The 20,446-nt window shown below is 41.8% G+C and overlaps 1 protein-coding gene across 1 annotated transcript; it reads right to left on the minus strand.

The window, feature by feature from the left end:
• Positions 1-215: 215 nt before the first annotated feature.
• On the minus strand, positions 216-18,734 carry cenpw (centromere protein W). Its single transcript, XM_080193304.1, has 3 exons — positions 18,578-18,734; positions 13,416-13,529; positions 216-601 (listed from the first exon to the last, which is right to left on the minus strand). Exons 1-3 carry the CDS (start codon positions 18,668-18,670, stop codon positions 575-577), a joined length of 234 nt encoding a protein of 77 aa, XP_080049430.1. The 5' UTR covers positions 18,671-18,734; the 3' UTR covers positions 216-574.
• Positions 18,735-20,446: the final 1,712 nt, after the last annotated feature.

A 20,446-nucleotide genomic window follows, 5' to 3' on the forward strand; every position in this document is an offset into this window, starting at 1 on the left:
TTTGGAAAAACATTTCAGTGAGGCGGTTAGAAGTTTTGCCTGGCTAATCACTGACTGCTTTTAAATCCTATGCTATAGTTCTCCGCTTGTTCATATCGCTCACAAAACAAGCATCCCATAGCATTAATAAATAGAAAATATGTCCAGTATTTTTTAAATGAGACATGAATGAGTGAGCTATATTTTATACATAATAAAATTTATTTACAGCCAAGTTAAAACACACTGATATTTAATAATTTATTCATAACAAAGCATGCTATATCAAAAGCAACATGAATCCAACAATCTGTCAAGATGATTCTTCAGCTGAAATTGGAATTATTCATTTGCCCAGTGAGACCAAAGATAAGTACTGCTTTTGTAAAAGTATTACTACATAGTAGAACAAACACTTTGAAAAGAAATGTCAATTCATAGTATAGTGAAAATAATGACAAAAATAGAATTATTTCAGTAAAAAACTGAGACAAAGAACAACTTTCTTTTCAAAATAATGAATTTCCTTTTCTTGATTACATCCAACTCTATTTCAGTTAGCAAATAATGTTGATAATATATGCATTGTTTCTTTTCAGCCTCTACTCTTCTTTAGAACAGCCTGCAAATTAAAAATAGAAACACACTTAACTACTGAAAGAAGCATGTATGTTTTATGATCCATCATGATGCTTTGTACATCATGATCTGAGAACAAGTTGCCATGTCTTAATTATAACAGAGGAGGTCACAATAAATATTTCTACAAGAGTAAATTTTATTTCATTGGAAAACTATCAAAGGAGCATTATAACTATCTAGGATCATACACAAATACTTTAATCAGGAAAACTATTATTTTACCTAAGCCATTACATAAATTGTTTTCACTACAGATTAAGGCAAACATACCAAAGAATAAGTGGAAAATTAGCCAGGTATGTCCTATGCACAAAAAGCAAAGCAAATCTAATTTGGCCAATTACTTCTCCATTGATCTCAATCAAAATGATGGCAGTTGCCATCAATAGAACCATCAAGTGGCACTTGTTCACCAATGCTCATTTTTGGTCTTCCCAGGATCAGTCAATTCCAGATGATTTACAGCCTTGGCACAAACATGGACAAAAAATACTTAATATTTGATGTGAGGCAAGAGGGCAGTATAGTGGCTAACATTGCTGCCTCACAGCGACAGGGACCCGGGTGCAATTCCGACTTTGAGTTCGCATGTCTATGAGATTCCTCCTAGTGCTCCAGTTTCTTCTCAGTCCAAAAATGTGCAGATTAGGTGGATTGCCATTGATAAACTGCCCCTTCACGTTCCAAGATATGGAGTTTAGATGGTTAGATGGATTAGCTGTGTGGCGTTAGGGGGATAGAAACGGGCAGAATGCCTGGGTAAGACACTGTCAGAGAATCAGTATAGACTTGATGGGCCGCATGGCCTCCTTTTGCACTGTAAGGATTTTATGAGAGTGACTGTCCTCAACATCAGCATTCGATCACATGGACTCAAGGATCTTTTGTAAAGTTTAGGTCAATGGGAATCAGAGGGAAAACTTCCCAATTCAAAGCATTCAAACCTAGCACAAAGAAAGATCACATGGTTGGAGACCAATCATCACAGTCCCAGCATATGTCCCAGGTCTAACAATCTTCAACTGCTTCAATGATCCTCCCAGTTAGAAGAGGATATGTTCAATAATGAGTACAGAATTCAGTTCTATTCATAATTCCTCAGATATTGAAGCACTCTGTGCCCACATTCAGCAAGCTCTTGACAACATTGAGACTTGGACTACAAGTGGCAATTAATATTTGTGCCACACACAAACAAGGCAATGATCATCTCCAACATAAAGTCTAACTACATCCCTTGTCATTCAGCAACAATACTACCATCAAATCCCCATCACTAACACTGACCAAAAAATTAACTAAACCAGTCACATAAATATTGTGAATCCAAGAGCAAACCAGAGATTAGGATATTCTGTGGTTAAGTAACTCATCTCCTGACTTGCAAATGCGTTTTCTCCATCTAAGAAGCATAAGTCAAGAGTGAGATGAAATAATCTCCACTTGACTGATGAGTGTCACTCTATAAACACTAACGATCCAGATAAAGCAGCTCATTTGATTGGAACCCCATCCATCACCAGCTCATTGTAGCTAATGTGTATCATTTACAGGATGCACTGCAGTAAACCACCAAGGTTAACAGCATCTCCAAAACCTACAGCCTCTACTGCCTAGAAAGAAAACAGCTTCAGATACATGCAAATACCACCACTTGAAAGATCCCCTCCAAGTCATACATCATTATGGCTTGGAAACATATCTGTTTCTTCATTGGCTCGAAAATCCTGAAACTCCTTATCTAACACTGTGGGAACATCTTCACCGTACAGACTGCAGCAGTTCAAAACCTTCAAGGGCAAATGGGGATAGGCAATGAATTTCTAGCAGTACCCACCTCTCAAAACTGATGGGCCGCACTTTTTGCCAGACGTTAGGTTGAAAGTGCAACTTTATTAAGCAAATGAAAGAAATGGCTTTGTCTAAATTTTCATCATTCATTGCTCTCCATTCCAAAAGCCAGTATATCAAATAGGTCTACACCTAGTTTAGTAAAATTGTTTATTTTGGTTGGGCCCAGTGTCTACTCTTGTAGATATAGGTGTGCTGGAGGATTGGTCTGTTAACGTCATATTCTTGTTCTCCATTCCAAAGGCCAGTATACCAAATAGGTCTACACCTAGTTTAGTAAACCCTGTATTTTAGCTGGGCCAAGTGTTTACTCTTGTGGGTACAGGTGTGGTGCTGGAGGATAGGGCACAAACAGCAATGCAGAATAAAAATAATTAATTCAGATAGGGCCAATTTCATTGAAGTGAGAATAGATCTAGCCCAGCTAAACTGAAATCAAACATTAGGAGGTGAAATGTAACAGAACAAAAGGCTGCCTTTACAGAGGAGATAATTCAAATATAATCAAAGTACATTCCCATAACAAAGAAAGAAGGAAGCACAAACAAAGTCAAGGTCTGAGTTATCTGGATGACAAACAGGATTGAAATGAAGCAGAAAAATCTATGTATAATAGAGGTCCAGTTGATAATACAAATGAGCAGCAGGCAGAATACAAAAAAGTTCAGAGAGGAAGTAAAGAAAATAAATAAGGGCAAAGAGAGAATATGAGATGAAACTAGCAGCTAACAGAAAAGGGAATTCAAAAGTCTTATATTGGCATATAAATAAGAAAAACATAAGAGGAGTAGGGCCAGCTATGGATCCAAAAGGGGATCTACACTTGGAGGCAGCGTATACAAGTACTCCAAGAAAGATGTGGCCAACGTCATAATGAAAGAGATGGTCGTTGGGGCACTCAATGGGCTAAAAATCAACAGAGGTATCAGAAATGCTAGCTGTACTCAGAAGCTAACAAACTAATAGAATCAGGTTAGATGCAGCCATAATCTTCTAGTCATCCTTACTACAGGGGTAGTGCCAGAGGATTGGAGAATTGCAAATTATTCAAAACACACTATTGGGTTAAGCTCAGCAACTACAGACCAACCAACTTAACTTCAGTGATAGAAAAGCTTTTAAAAGCGTGCTCGATTAACTTCTTGGATGAGGCTGCAAAGAGGGTTGATGATAATGCAATTGATGTGATCTAGATGACTTCCAAAATGACCTTTAACTTTGTTTACAAGCCTATGAAATAAAAGGAACAGTGGCATTATGTAGACAAAGTTGGCTGTGTGATAGGAAACAGTAGTGGTGAATGGTTGTTTTTCAGACTGGACGAAGGAGATTCCTCAGCTATAGGTTTAGAATGACAGTTTTCTTAATCTGTATTACTGACTTAGACTTTGGTGCACAGGGCATAATTTCAAAATTTGCAAATGACAAAACCTGCAAGTATTATGAACTGAGGAGGAGAATAGTGAGAGTCAAGAGGACATGGGCTGGTGTAATCAGTGCATGGGTGGCAGAAGACATTTAATATGGAGGAGTGCAAAGTGATGTATTTTGATAGGGCTGAGGAAGGAGGAAAGATAATATAAAATAAAGAATGCAGTTTTAAATGAGGCAGAAGAGCAAAGGGACTTGGTGGTACCCTATTTTATTAAAACAACCAATAAATTAAACAAAATGATAGGAGTGACAGAACTTAGTGTACCTAAAATAAAATACCAAAAAAACTTAACAAATTAAAGTATAATTTATGGGGGCATTGATGCATCCCAGCCCCCACAGCATCAACAAGTTACAGAAGACCTGAAGCACACTGGTGGACACCATGTACTCTCTCTCCAAGGCCACCCCAACGCAAGTATAGCCATAGTACAGGGGCAGACAGCCAGGTCTGACCATCTAATCGACTAATCATTCCCTAGACTGTGCCAATGGCCACCTTGACCAGGCGCAGGAGAAGGTTAATGAGGATGTCTTCCTCCTTTCCTACCCTCTCCATACCGGGTGACTGAAGATTAGGAGCGTGGGACTGAAGTGCAACTAAAGGTTGAGGAGCAGCTCCTTCAAGTTACTAAAGAGGGGCTGCAACCTCTTAAAACATGGAAGACATTGGCTGCATAAAAAAAAGCAGGCTGAGGGTTTGTGAACCACCTTAACCTACAATTAAATGGCACACCAGCATGCAACCCCCTCTACACCAAATGATAAACACTTGAAACAATTTCACAGACAGCAAGAACTGAAAAGTGATGTTTGCGTGGGAAAGCAACCTGGTGAGATGTCTTTACATTGCAAACTACTCTCACAAATGCTAAAATTGTTCAAGCCTATTTTGTTCCATTTTTCCTCATTCCCAATTTGTGCTTACTCCTGCAATGTATGCATTATACAACATATTTTTAAAAAATACTTTTGGATCAATTTCAGTATCACAAGCAAATTATATTTTCAAATACTTATTTCAAGTCAGTAAATATTTTGTATTACTGATCACAAAAATACCACTCAAAATTGAAAACCCCTTTCTTTATAAACAGTTTTATTTTATGTAAGCTGTTTTATTATGCTTTGAGCCAACAGCACCGTATTTCAATTGTTTTTGCAGGTATTTAAAATATTTCTTCAGCATTTAAAATTTTGGCTAAAATGTATGATCCAAATTACCTCAACACGAAAAAGGAACATGAAACTGTTTTTAAGAAGTTTATATTCTAAGGTTACCATAAATTGCAATGCAAGATAGATGAATCACCAAAACTAACATTTATAATTATAGTTTACATAATCAAAAGCAGTGCTCAGGTTTAAAAGTATCTCAAATCGCTTACCACATACTGTTTAGGGCCACTAACCTTACTTCATAAATTCAAATTCAAAGGTTACAACAATTATACACACCCAGAGGGTATTTCAAGAGGATTCTGAACTAATTAGTTTCCTAAGTATCGAGTTCCAAATACCCCTTGAAGAGCAAATCAAAAAATGGAAATTAAGAGTACTGAATCTGTACAAAATGTGAGTGATAGTGAGTTCCCCAATACAACTTCATTTGGATTACATTACTTCAGTTCACATTTGACTGACTGATTAACTTAGCCAAATGGTTCCTCTTTTAATAAGAAAGATGTAAAGTGAGGTATGTAAACTAACCAAATATATTTCCTCACCATGTCGAGTCCAAAGGAAAAATTTTGATTAGACCAGATATTGCACTTGGGGATCAAGATACATGATTACCCTATGCCCAGTTCTGTTGAACTAGGCAATACACAAACTTATGTCACATTTCCACAATGGGTCAGGAGGCCCTCAATGAATATCCTGAGAAGGGAATGGGAGCAGATAGCCAGTTCCTTAATGGCTATGGAAATAGCAAAGGTTCAATGATCTCACAAGAGCAATTAAGGTCAGCGAGTGCATCTTAAAACTACATCACTTACCACCAGGTGACCAGCTTCTCGAGCTGCTTAATGTTCCACAGACCCCTCACTTATCAGCAATCAGGACTCGTGCCCAACATTCAGACACTCCACTCCAAACTCTCAAGACTTACCAATGCTGTCAATCTCACACCCACCTCTCGGTTCTTCACATACCTCCTCACATAGCTATTTAGATATGGCAGGTGCGTATTACAGTAAAAAGTCTGACAACACCGGGTTTCAGTCCAACCAATTTGATAGTAAACTCACTAGCTTTCGGGTTAGCCCCTTCGTCAAGTGAATGGAGCGTTCTGGCCTCAGACAGAGCATATAAAGCACAGACAGTTTACAGATTACTGATTAGAATGCGAATCTTTACACCTAACCTGCTGTTCAAGTCTTAAAGTGGCTAACAATGTGAGTGGAAGGAGCACTGATCACAGGTTAAAGAGATGTGTATTGTCTCCAGACAGTACAGTAAGTGAGGTTTTGCAAATCCAGGCATGTCACGGGGGTTAGATAGTGCGACATGAACCTAAGATCCCTGTTGAGACCGTCCTCATGTGTGCGGAACTTGGCTATCAGTCTCTGCTCAGCGACTCTGCGCTGTCGTGAAGGCCGCCTTGGAGAATGCTTACCCGAAGGTCAGAGGCTGAATGCCCGTGACCACTGAAGTGTTCACCAACAGGGAAGGGAACAGTCTTGCCTGGTGATTGTCACGCGATGTTCATTCATCCGTTGTCACAGCATCTGCATGGTCTCCCCAATGTACCATGCTTCAGGACATCCTTTCTTGCAACGTATCAGGTAGACAATGTTGGCCGAGTTGCAAGAGTATTTACCGTGTACCTGGTGGATGGTATTCTCCCATGTGATGATGGCATCCATGTCGATGATCAGGCATGTCTTGCAGAGGTTGCTGTGGCAGGGTTGTGTGGTATTGTGGTCACTGTTCTCCTGAAGGCTGGGTCGTCTGCTGCGAACAATGGTCTGTTTGAGGTTGCGTGGTTGTCTGAAGGCAAGGGGGGGTGTGGGGATGGCCCTGACGAGATGTTCGTCTTCATCAATGATATGTTGAAGACTCCGGAGAAGATGTCGTAGCTTCTCCGCTCCGGAGAAGTACTGGACAACAAAGGGTACTCTGTCCACTGTATCCTGTGTTTGTCTTCTGAGGAGATTGGTGCGGTTTTTCGCTGTGGCGCATCGGAACAAAGAAAGGAAGTCCCGAAGCATGGTACATTGGGGAGACCATGCAGACGCTATGACAACGGATGAATGAACATCACTCAACAATCACCAAGCAAGACTGTTCCCTTCCTGTTGGTGAATACTTCAGTAGTCACGGGCATTCAGCCTCTGACCTTCGGGTAAGCATTCTCCAAGGCAGCCTTCACGACACACGACAGTGCAGAGTCGCTGAGCAGAGACTGATAGCCAAGTTCCGCACACATGAGGACGGTCTCAACAGGGATCTTGAGTTCATGTCGCACTATCTGTAACCCCCGTGACATGCCTGGGTTTGCAAAACCTCACTTACTGTACTGTCTGGAGACAATACACATCTCTAACCTGTGATCAGTGCTCCTTCCACTCACATTGTTAGCCACTTTAAGACTTGAACAGCAGGTTAGGTGTAAAGATTTGCATTCTAATCAGTAATCTGTAAACTGTCTGTGCTTTATATGCTCTGTCTGAGGCCAGAACTCTCCATTCACCTGACGAAGGGGCTAACCCGAAAGCTAGTGAGTTTACTATCAAATAAATTAGTAGGACTGAAACCTTGTGTTGTCAGACTTTTTACTGTGTTTACCCCAGTCCAACGCTGGCATATCCACATCATAGGTGCGTATTAGCCAAATACATTGCAACACACTCAATAACATTTTTCCTGCTATTTTTCAGGACAAAGGTGACAGGCGAGAACTGTGAGGATGCATCTCCAATGACCTCTGGAGGAAACAGTGCTCTGTCTCATAAGATCAGCTGTGACCAAGGCCATTGTTCTCAATGATACTGAATGCATTCAGGACAATGAATCCTGCCTTATGCTCTTTTCAAACCCAATTTCATTCTAATCCTGCTTTCTGACATTAACACAAACTGCAGATAGTTTTTCACCTTACCCTTCTTCCCTCATTCCAGCCCCTCCTCCTGCATTTATTTTTTCAGATACCTAAGATACACTGTGGCCAGCAGTGCCTCATCTTGAAGGGTAAGAGTTATGCCAGGACCCAGAGATGCTTCAAGTCATCCTGCAAGATCATCTGATTTAGAAACACTGTCACTTGATTTGACACTCACAGCCAATCTCTCAAGTACTAACACTATTTACCTTAGAGGGTAGTGTAGAGTTGGATTCAGTGTGTGGACACATGTGAATGGCAACCAGGTCAAGAGGGAAAGGATAGTTTGTGTGCATGCTCACTGGAACAAGAGATTAGAGAGAACTCAAATGAGGACTTCAATTGAGTGGCATAAAGGGAACAATACTGGGTGTGAGATTCTTAGTGCAACATGTCAGTCATGAAAGCCATCACAAATCCAAATTGGTGGAATGCAAGGCTGAGATTGCTGCAATTGTGACTTCAAATATTTCTACTCAAAGGGGGCATTCAGTCTCTAGGCAGGTCCAGTAAGGTTTAGGTTTGAACCAATGAGTTTAAAGAAAAAGCCTTGCATTTACACAGTGCCTTTCACAACGTCAGGACATTCCAATGTTTTACATCCAATAAAAGTATTTGAAGGGTAATCACTATTGCAATGTAGAAAAAGCTACAGCCAATCTTCATTGGATCTACAAATACTTGGATAGTCAGGGACTTATTAGGGAGAGTCATAATGGCTTTGTGTGTGGTAGGTCAAGTTTAACCAATCTAAGAGTTTTTCGAGGGGGTTACCAGAATGTGGATGAAGGGGAGGCAGTGGATGTTGTCTACATGGGCTTCAGTAAGGCCTTTGACAAGGTCCTGCATGGGAGGTTAGTTCGGAAGGTTCAGTTGCTAGGTATACATGGAGAGGTAGTAAATTGGATTAGACATTGGCTCAATGGAAGAAGCCAGAGTGGTAGTGGAGGATTGCTTCTCTGCGCAGAGGCCTGTGACTATTGGTGTGCCACAGGAATCAATGCTGGGTCCATTGTTGTTTGTCATTTATATCAATGATCTGGATGATAATGTGGTAAATTGGATCAGCAAATTTACTGTTGATACAAAGATTGGAGGTGTAGTGGATAGTGAGGAAGGTTTTTAAAGCTTGCAGAGCAATTTGGACCAGCTAGAAAAATGGGCTGAAAAATGGCAGATGGCGTTTAATGCAGACAAGTGTGAGGTATTGCACTTTGGAAGAACAAACCAAGGTAGGACATACAAGGTAAATGGTAGGACAATGAAGAGTGCAGAAGAGGAGGGATCTGGGAATACAGATACATAATTCCCAGAAGTGGTGTCACAGGTAGATAGGATTGTAAAGAGAGCTTTTGGTACTTTGGCCTTTATAATTCAAAGTATTGAGTATAAGAATTGGTGTTATGGTGAGATTGTATAAGACATTGGTGAGGTAGAATTTAGGGTACTGTGTGCAGTTTTGGTCACCTAATTACAGGAAGGATATTAATAAGGTTGAAAGAGTGCAGAGAAGGTTTACAAGGATGTTGCCAGACTTGAGAAACTGAGTTACAGAGAAAGGTTGAATAGGTTAGGACTTTATTCCCTGGTGCATAGAAGAATGAGGGGAGATTTGATAGAGGTGTATAAAATTACGATGGGTATACATAGAGTGAATGCAAGCAGGCTTTTTCCACTGAAGGTAGGGAAGAAAAAAACTAGAGGACATGGGTTAAGGATGAAAGGGGAAAAGTCTAAAGGGAATATGAGGGGGGCTTCTTCACACAGAGTGGTGGGAGTGTGGAACAAGCTGCCAGATGAAGTGGTGAATGCAGGTTCACTTTTAACATTCAAGAAAAACTTGGACGGGTACATGGATGAGAGAGGCGTGGCGGGATATGGTCAGGTGCAAGTCAGTGGAACTAGGCAGAAAAATGGTTTGGCACTGTCTCTGTGCTGTAATGTTCTATGGTTCTACATACAGTAAACTCCCACAAAAAGCAACCTAATAAACGACCAGACAATTGTTTGTGATGTACATTGAGGAATAAATATTGACCAGGACAGCTCTGCTCTTTTTCAAGTAGTGTCACAGGATCTTTTCATCCCCTTGCAAGAAGATAGGGCACAGTTTAACATCTCATCTAAAGAACAGCACCTCTGACAGTGTGGCACTCCAACAGCTCCATATTAAATCCCAGCCTAGATTTGTTTTTGCTCAAGTCTTTGCCACAGCACTAACTTCATCAGACTTCCATCCTGCACAAACTTCAGTTCCTTCAGAACTCTGCTGCATGCATCTAACTACAAACCGAGTTACAATCGTTCATCACCCAGGTCCACTGCAACCTATACTGGCATCCAGATTCTCAAAGACTCAATTAAAATAATCAAATTTCTACTTTAATTTCACCAAGACCTTGTCCCTCTCCATGTCTGTAATATTCTCCAACATCTGAAATCTTTCCACCCTCCAACCATCTATCTTAACCCCAGTGATTCTAATCTTTTGTGCAGCCTCCCCTTCACCCCAATATTGAAGCACACCCACCTAGGTCCAATGCTTTAACATTGCTTTTTCAGCTTCCACCTTTTGATTAAAACTTTCTGAATACCACTCCATTGAGTAAGTTTGTCTCTCCTGTTTCTTATTTTTCTTCACACCTTAGTGAAGTGCCTGGGGACATTTACTATATATAAACAGTTAATTAAGATTACTTGGCTACTTGAATACATCTATGTGAACTTTCCACTTTGTGAAAGTTTGGTGAAATAATATATCACAATGAGATCAATTCCACACCCCACTCCTCATCCCCCTTCCCCTCTCCCCACCCACCCCATTTTAGGTGGACACACACAGGAACGGAATGTCGGAAAAGAGTTGGGGCGGGAAAGAGGAAAACTACTTAAAAATGCGAGGTGTAGATATGTGGCTCAAGTTCTAACCAAAGGGGAATATTTATTCTTTGATATGGGGGCAGGAGACGTCCACACATCTATTTTAACTAAGCCCTCCTTTACTGGAGCATGAACAGAATAATACAACACTTGGATCTTGTGGTGTCACAAGAAGACTTCTGTTTCATAATGTACATAGCAATCCACTATAGAAACCTGATTTTTTAAAATCAATTCCATGCAAGCAACACAGGTAAAGTACAACTCGCTACAAATTGTCTTTTCAAATGTATTTTCCCATCTATATCTTAACAGTTACCATCAGTTAACACATCTTTAAAAAGTCCCTCCTCTTTCTAATTTACCTTTCAGTACTTTTACCTTTGTGAACATTTAACATATATATTATGATGTTGAGTGTAAGCTCACAATGACATTAATCCTCACCTGTTACTCACTTGTCTGAACTTACAGTTCATCAGAAAAATATTCCAAATCAACCCACAAGTTGGCTTTCATTGCCCCTCACTTCTGTTCGAAAATTCTGAATACCCAAGAATAGAAGAGTACCTCAGAGCTGAGCTTGAACCGAATAGGCTGCTCAAGGCATAAAATAAAATCAAGTTTGAACATCTGTGTAGCCAGAATTACCTACCAGTAATTGAATCAGTAACATTGAATTATTAAGCTCACTTAAAAGCAAAGAACATTTCCACATGTTGTCACAACAATGCGCAGGCTGGCATTGAAGGTGAATGATCCATCCACTCTCAAACCTGCAATAAGCAGAACCAGTGGCCAAAATTGGGCCAACCAGAATTAGGTTGGTGCTGAAGGAAAACATACAGATTTTTCAATTTTACTATACAGAATCAATGAAATTATAGCACAGAACGCTATTCATTCCATACTCCCTGTGCAAGTATTAGCTCAGTCTGAACTTCTGGAGAAGTTCGATCGAAGGAAATTTGAGGGGAACCGGTGGATATGGTGTTTTTAGATTTCCAAAAGGCGTTTGATAAGGTGCCTCACAAAAGGTTGCTACAGAAGGTTAGGGTGCACAGAGTTGGAGGTAAGGTGTTAGTGTGAATAGAGGATTGGCTGTCTAATAGGAAGCAAAGAATTGGTATCAATGGGTGCTATTCTGGTTGGCGGTTGGTGACTAGTGGAGTGCCGCAGGGATCGGTGCTGGGGCCTCAACTATTTACCATTTATATAGATGATCTGGAGGAGGGGGCCGAGCGTAGGGTGACAAAATTTGCTGATGACACGAAGATGAGCGGAAAAGCAAATTGTGTGAAGGGTGTGGAAAGTTGGCAGAGATCTGGATAGGCTGAGCAAGTGGGCAAGGACCTGGCAGATGTTAGCAAGTGTGAGGTTATCCACTTTGGCAGAAATAATAGTAGGAAGGATTATTTTTTAAAAGGCGAAAAGCTGCAGCATGTTACGGTGCAGAGGGACCTGGGGGTCCTTGTGCACAAGTCGTAAAAAACCCAGTCTGCAGGTGCAGCAGGTGATCAAGGCGGCGAATGGAATATTGGCCTTTATAGCGAGGGGGATAGAATATATAAGTAGGAAGGTCTTGCTGCAACTGTACAGGGTACTGGTGAGGCCGCAGCTGGAGAACTGTGTGCAGTTCTGGTCGCCACACTTGCGGAAGATATATTGGCCTTGGAGGGAGTGCAGAGAAAGTTCACTAGGCTGATACCGGAGATGAGGGGGTTAGCCTATGAAGAGAGACTAAATAGACTGGGTCTGTACTCATTGCAGTTTAGAAGGCTGAGGGGGATCTTATAGAGACATATAAGATAATGAAGGGGATAGATAGGGTAGAGGTAGAGAGATTCTTCCTGTTTAGAAAGGATAGCAGGACTAGAGGGCACAGTCTCAAGGTAAGGGGGGTAGTTTAGATCAAAGTTGAGGAGGAACTTCTTCACTCAAAGGGTGGTGAATCTCTGGAATTCTCTGCCCATTGAAGTGGTGGAGGCTACCTCGCTGAATATATTTAAGTCACGGGTGGATAGGTTTCTGGTAGACAGGGGAATTAAGGGTCATGGGGAGAAAGCAGGAAAGTGGAACTGATCCACTTCAGATCAGCCATGATCTTGTTGAATGGCGGGGCAGGCTCGAAGGGCTAGATGGCCTACTCCTGTTCCTATTTCTTATTTTCTTCTTTTGTACATTCCTTTTTGCAGGCAATTCAGTCATGCCAATGTGTTCTCTAACATTAGCACATAGAAAAAACTGAAATTTAGCATATTGAAAAAAAAAACAGGATGTTCAATCAAACACAATTACAGTTCAGTTCAAGAAGACGGCATTGAGTTAATGAGCTGAAAATGTTTACTTTCTTACCATTCACATTGAGCATTAAGTGTTGTTATTACTATGTCAACAAAACATATTTGAAAGTTTAAAGTTTTTGTACTATGCCTACACAATATTTAACATTTGATTAAAAATCTATGCCATGTTAGATTAATATTAAATAGCATCAATTATTACAACAATATGTTTCTTTTACCTTTGCCACATCCTTGACATGGTTTGGTTGAATGATAGAACTTTTCGATTCAACAGCTTTGGTCCGGGCCTCCACTGCCAAACGATGAAGGAACAAGAGACAGTTTAAATGTACCTATAATTCAAATTTGAAATAAGATAGTCTTTGTCAGGATAGATGGTCAAACAACAAAGGGAAAATGAGGGGGGAATTCTTCACACAACCCAATCAATTGCAATACCAATGGCTTTAAATTGACACTTGAATGTCTTGCTAAGTCATTTCAGAGGACAGTTAGTGATTTTTCAAGGATGAGGCAGTGTTATGTGAAGAAAATCATTTCCAACCTTCCTTCCCTTTTAACATACCATTCCTTGGCTTGTCTGAATTCAATTTACATAGCAGTAACCTTATACAGAGGCAGATTGGAGATTTTAGTTTAATCTCAGTGTATAGAAGATTATACAGGTTTTCTCTACACTAACAACCAAAAAACATGATGCACAATAGATACTTAGATCAATTCATTGTACACTGCAGGTTATATAAAAAACAGATATCCTTGCAAGTTTATTTGAAAAACTACTAAAGCACTGTTACTGATTTCTGGTGAGTTTTTTCTTAAATCAAGAAAAACATATTCAAAAGAATCAAAAATCCTCAGTACTTTGCTATAGCAACTCAGGTAGGCTGAATTATGTGCAAGTTCTGCTTATTACAGTTAAAAATATTCAGCACTTATTCCTATTATGATGTAATACAACTTTTTTCTAAGTTTATTTATTAATCACAAGTAAGGCTTACATTAACACTGCAATGAAGTTATTGTGAAATTCCTCTACTCGCTATACTGTGGCACCTGTTCGGGTCAGTGTACCTAACCAGCATGTCTTTCAAACTATGGGAGGAAACCAGAGCACCTGGAGGAAACCCACGCAGACATGGGGAGAATGTGTAAATTCCACATAGACAGTGACCCAAGCCAGGAATTGAACCCAGGTCCCTTGAACTGTGAATACAGCTATTACTGTACTTTAGCATGTCAAATATTATTTATAAAAATTCAATAAATGCAACACATTTTAAATGGACAATCCCTTACTTTTAAACAGCGATCCCTGGTTCTAGATTCTCCCGCAACATGAAACATCTTCTCCACATCCATCCTGTCAAGTTTTAATCAAGTCACTCTTCTGAACGTCAATGGATACAAGTCTAGCCTGTCCAACCTTTCCTCATAAGACAGTCTGCCCATCCAGCCAACAGTGCAAGTGAGGTCTGATGTCGAGGACAATGCTTTCAATTATTGCAGTCCTATTAACATCTCACATAATGGGATGACATCAGCTGTAACTTCTCAGAAAGTATCGCACAGAAACCACAGAGCTAGGATGAGACTATCTTGACAGAAATACGCATTAATTGCAATGTTTAAAATGTTATTTTATCAGAAGAAAACTTGCAAACGTATAAACAGAAAAATGAACTAGATTCCAAAGAATAAATATTTTCCACCCAATGACAAAGGATGTGTGACTTTACTAGATAGGTGGATTATTAGTGCAATCTCTTACACTGCACAAGCAAAGAGTAAAGTTCAGTTTATGAAACATGGTTGGCATGATGAATTGAGCTGAAGGGTCTGCTTCTATGCTGTATATCTCTACCTACAAGAGTAGAAATCTTCTCCAAATAAATATTGAAACAGAAGCCATTATTTTCTGTCTGAATTCCAAACTGTGTTTTGTAACCACTAACTCCGTTCCATTTCTTGGCAAGTGTCTGGGATTTAGCCAGTCTGTTCAAAACTTTAATGTCACATTAAAACAGAAAATGCTGGAAAATCTCAGCAAGTTTGACAGCATCTGTGGACAGAGACCAGAGCCAATGTTTCCAGGCTGGACGATCCTTTATCAGAGCCATAGTGTCACATCGCTAAGGCCACCTATTTCCACGTCAGTAACATCAACCACTTTGCCCATCTCAGTTCATCTGCTGCTCAAACCCTTCATACGTACATTTGTTACCTCTAGACTTGACTGCTCTCTCACATTCTACCCTCCATAAACCTAAGCTCATCAAAAACTGTTACCTGTGCCTTAACGTGCAGCAGTTCCATTCCCTAACATTGTGCTTACTGATCAAATTTGGCTCCTGATGAAGTAAAATTTTGTTTTTAAAGTTCTCATTCTTGTTTTCAAATCCCTCCAAAGCCTTGTCACTCCCCTATTTTATAACCTCCTCGTACCCCACAATCTTCAGAGTTATCTTCATTCATACGAACAACAAAATAAGAGTAACCCATTCAGCCCCTCAAACCTGCTGAGTCATTCAATAAGATCATAGCTGATTGCACAGGGTTCCACATTCCTAGCTACCCCAATAGCCTTTGATTCCCTTGCTCAACAAGATTTACCTATCACTGCTTTAAAAATATTCAGTGACCCCTTCCACCACCTTCTGAAGCAAAGTGTTCCAAAGTTGCAGAACCCTCAGAAACAAATTCGCTTCATCTCTGTCCAAAAAGGATGATTTAAAAACAATGCCCTCCAGCTCTGGACTTATCCACAAGAGGGAACATCATTTTCACATCTACCTTGCCAATACCATCGAGGATCATATATTTTAACCAAGACACTCAATTTTTCCAAACTCCAGTGGAAACAATCCATCCTCATAAGACAATCAACTCATTCCAAGTGTCAATCTAGTAAATCTCTTCTGAACCACCTTCAGTGTTTTTACATCCTTCCTTAAATAAGGAGACTAAAACACACAGTATTTGAGACGCAGTCTCACCAATGACCTGTATAACTGAAATATAACATGCTTACTTCTACATTTAATTTCTCACAATAAAGGATAACATTCCTTTTGCCTTAATTACATAAACTACAGTATGCACTTGCATACTGACTTTTTGTGACTCATGCGCTAGAACATCTGGATCCTTCTAGACTTCAGAATTCTACAGCTGTTCTCCATTCAAGTGATACTATGCTTTTTTTTCACTCTTCCTGCAAAGTAGACAACTTCACATTTTCCCACATGGCATTATGTGCCAGATGTGCCTTTCAGGGAGGCAGTGGTGTAGTAGTATTGTCACTGGACAAGTAATCCAAAGACCCAGGGCAAGATCTGGGGACCTAGGTCCCATTTCCACATGGCAGATGGTGAATTTTGAACTCAATATAAAGAAAATCTGAAATTAAGAGCTAACGATGACCATAAACTATTGTCAATAGTCATAAAAATCCATCTGGCTCACAACTGTCCTTTAGGGAAGGAAATCTGCCATCCTTACCTGGTCATCTGACCTACATGTGATACCAAAAGTTAAGGATGAGCAATAAATGATGGCCCAGCCAGCAATGTCTACATCTCATAAACGAATTAAAACAGAGTTTTGCTCACTCAACCCATCTATATCCAACTGCAAATTCCACAACATACTTTCCTATTTATCTCTGGGTCATCTGCAAATTTAGTTACCATGTCTTTGCTCCCCTCAAAGTCATTGATGTAAATTGCAAAAACACACAGCCCCCACATAGGCCTCTGCAGGACTTAACTCATCATATCTTGCCATTCAGACAAAGATCCATTTATGCATACTCTGGCTGGCTCTCAGAAAACATTGTATAATCCAGGTCAATATGTTACCCTCTACACATGAGCTTTTATTTCTGGCAATAACTTTTGATGTAGCACCGTATCAGACACTTTATGGAATTTCCAGAAATCCAAGGAGAGGCTCCCCTTTACTCACAGTGCATGTTATACCTTCAAGTAACTCCAGTAAATGGGCTAAACATGATTGCCCTTCCATAAAACCAAAGCTGACTCTTCCCAATTACCTTGAGCTTGTCTAGTGCCCAGCTATAACCTCTTTAACAATCCATTCTAACACCTTCTTCACAACATTCAGTTGCCTGAGCCCCAAGCTCTGCAATTCCCTCCCAAAATCTCTCCACCTTGCTTTCTTCTTGTAGTTGCTGTAACACTGACTGCAACAAGGACAGCAATAACAGGAAATTTATTTAACCAATCCTGCAGCTGTAGGAAACACTTGCGCTCTGCCGAAGGACCCAGGAAAATACAGCACACTCCTGCCACATATCACTAGATGTCACGGTGTCATCATACAGTCATGAGATAACCCAGTCTACACTTTCCTTGTAAAATAATCCTTAATGCCTACTTCATTCGCTAAGCTTTTGGTCAGTTGACCTAATATCTCCTTATAGCTCAGTGTCAACAGCAACCAAAACAGAAAATGCTGGAAAATCTCAGCAGGTCTGCCAGCATTTGTGGAGAGAGAATACAGACTCAAAACGTTGCCTCTACACTCTCTCTCCACAGATGTTGTCAGACCTGCTGAGATTTTCCAGCATTTTCTATTTTTGTTTCAGATTCCAGCACCCACAGTATTTTGCTTTTATCTCAATGTCGGGGGTGTTTCATTATGCAGAAATTGCTATCTGAACAAGTTGTTGGGTTAGATCCTCAGCTTCGATCAAACTCGACCCATTCGCTCCTCCATTTCCATGCCCCCCCCAACTGCCATGGAGCTTGACAAACTGTTGATGCTATCCATTTAATAAGAAGAATGTAAGGAGGTAGCCGCGGGCCCCAGAGGGGAAGCAAGAGTGGCACAGTGGTTAGTACTACTGTCTCACAGCGCTAAGGACCCAGGTTCAATTTCAGCCTTGAGTCCGTCTGTGCAAAATTTACACATTCTCCCCGTGTCTGCGTGAGTTTCCTCCATGTGCTCCAGTTTCCTCCCAAAGATGTGCGAGTTAGTTGGATTAGCCGTGCTACGTTGCCCCTTAATGTCCCAAGATTAGGGTTCACAGGGACAGGACTGGGTTTGGGCCTCAGTCCTGACTCAATGAGTCCAACGGCCCCCTCCTGCACTGCAGTGATTCTATAATCAATTCAGTCCCTTGTGTTTAGATGGCACTAGCGACCGCTCCCAACACCAGTTTGACTGAACCATTTCATACCGAGTGGTGGCTGCATGTTGTTGTCCCATCAGAAGCAGGCCGCCACGTACACCGGACTGTTCACCCACTCACTGGCGCAAAAACAGGGGTCCGCCCGGCAAAAACCAAGCGGAGCCAGCCAGAGTAACAGGCCCTGTGCTGACAGTGGGACAGGGGGTTTACACTGGGCGGGCTCACCATGATGTGGGTGTCCTTGCTGAGCCGCAGCTGCGGTTTGTGTTTTTTCAGCACCGACTGGAGGCTCCTCCGCGGCACCGCGCGCTTCACCATCGCTAACAGCTTCGAACCTCCGCGATCTTTCAAACCCCGGCGCCAACCGCCAACCAACCAACTCAGTGCAAGTGCAGGATCAGGCCCCGCCCCCGCCCCGGGCGACGCCACTCGACTCACCCAACCCCGCCCCCTCCGCTCAGCCCGGCCCCGCCCCCCTCCGCTCAGCCCGGCCCGGCCTTTTTCGTTCGACTCCGCTGCGCTCGGCCAGGCCGGTCCCTTCCGCGCGATCTGCCGCCACCCGACTCCGCCAAGTTCGGTCCCCATCCCTTCTGCACGACCAATCTCAGCCTCAGCCGAGACCACAGCCCCGCCCCCGGTCCTTAGCCCCGCCTCCGCTTCTCTGCGCTCGGCTCGGCTCAGCTCAGCTCCGAGTCTCTGTTCAGTCTGTAGTCAGCGCTTTGCTACTCGATTTTGGAAATGGTTTTTATGTTGATTCCAAGGCAAGATTCCAACTTTTCCCCTCCCCCTCGCGACAACGTTGTTTTAAAGTGCCCTATACAAGTCACTTTTAATTATACATATCGTTATTACCACATTTTTGATTTAATTGTTCCAATTTCTCAGGAGACTAAGGAAATTTGGCATGCCCACTGTGACTCTCATCAACTTGTGCAGATGCATCATAGAAAGCATTCTTTCTGGTTGTATCACAGTTTGGGCTGGCTCCTGCTCTGTTCAAGACAGCAAGAAATTACAAAGTATTTTGAATGTCACCTAGTTCGTCACATAATCCATCCTCCCATCATAAGAACATAAGAAATATGAGCAGGAGTAGGCCATCTAGCCCTTCGAACATGCCCCGCCATTCAATAAGATCATGGCTGATCTGTCGCTGCTCAGTTCCACTTTCCCGCTTTCTCCCCATAACCCTTAATCCCCTCTCTCATCAAAAACCCATCAACCCGCGTCTTAAAAATATTTAGCGAGGCAGCCTCCACCACTTCAACGGGCAGAGAATTCCAGAGATTCACCACCCTTTGAGTGAAGAAGTTCCTCCTCAACTCTGTTCTAAACCGCCCCCCTTTTATCTTGAGGCTGTGCCCCCTAGTCCTACTGTCTTTTTTTGAGCGGGAAGAGTCTCTCCACCTCTATCCTATCTATCCCATTCATCATCTTATACGTCTCAATGAGATCTCCCCTCATTCTTCTAAACTCTAACGAGTACAAGCCCAGTTTATTCAGCCTCTCCTCATAGCTCAACCCCCTCAACTCCGGTATCAGCCTAGTAAACCTCCACTGCACTCCCCTCCAAGGCCAAAATATCTTTGCGCAGGTGCGGCGCCCAAAACTGCACACAGTACTCCAGCTGCGGCCTCACCAATGCCCTATACAGCTGCAGCAAGACCTCCCTACTTTTATATTCAATCCCCCTCGCTATGAAGGCCAGCATCCCATTCGCCTTCCTGACCACCTGCTGCACCTGCAAGCTGGGTTTTTGCGACTCATGCACAAGGACCCCGAGGTCCCTCTGCACCGTCGCCTGCTGCAGTTTTTCGCCCCGTAAGTAATAGTCCTTCCTACCATTCTTCCTACCAAAGTGGACCACCTCACACTTGCCAACATTAAATTCCATTTGCCATTTCCTGGCCCATTCGCCCAGCCTATCTAGATCCTTCTGCAGACTCTCCACACCCTCCGCACAATTTGCCGTTCCCCCAATCTTGGTGTCATCAGCAAATTTTGACACCCTACACTCGGTTCCCTCCTCCAGATCATCTATATAAATGGTAAAAAGCTGAAGCCCCAGCACCGACCCCTGGGGCACTCCACTAG

Source organism: Carcharhinus amblyrhynchos, chromosome 7 (assembly GCF_965287045.1).
Source record: "Carcharhinus amblyrhynchos chromosome 7, sCarAmb.v2.hapA, whole genome shotgun sequence".
Taxonomy (NCBI): Eukaryota; Metazoa; Chordata; class Chondrichthyes; order Carcharhiniformes; family Carcharhinidae; genus Carcharhinus; species Carcharhinus amblyrhynchos.

What these genes read in the sequence shown, in the direction of transcription:
- cenpw (XM_080193304.1), bottom strand. Translation starts at nt 18,670, where the DNA reads ATGGTGAAGCGCGCGGTGCCGCGGAGGAGCCTCCAGTCGGTGCTGAAA. An exon ending in GCAAGGACACCCACATCATG is followed by an intron (nt 13,530 to 18,577) that starts GTGAGCCCGCCC and finishes TTTGAATTATAG; the next exon opens with GTACATTTAAACTGTCTCTT. An exon ending in ATGTCAAGGATGTGGCAAAG is followed by an intron (nt 602 to 13,415) that starts GTAAAAGAAACA and finishes TTTAATTTGCAG; the next exon opens with GCTGTTCTAAAGAAGAGTAG.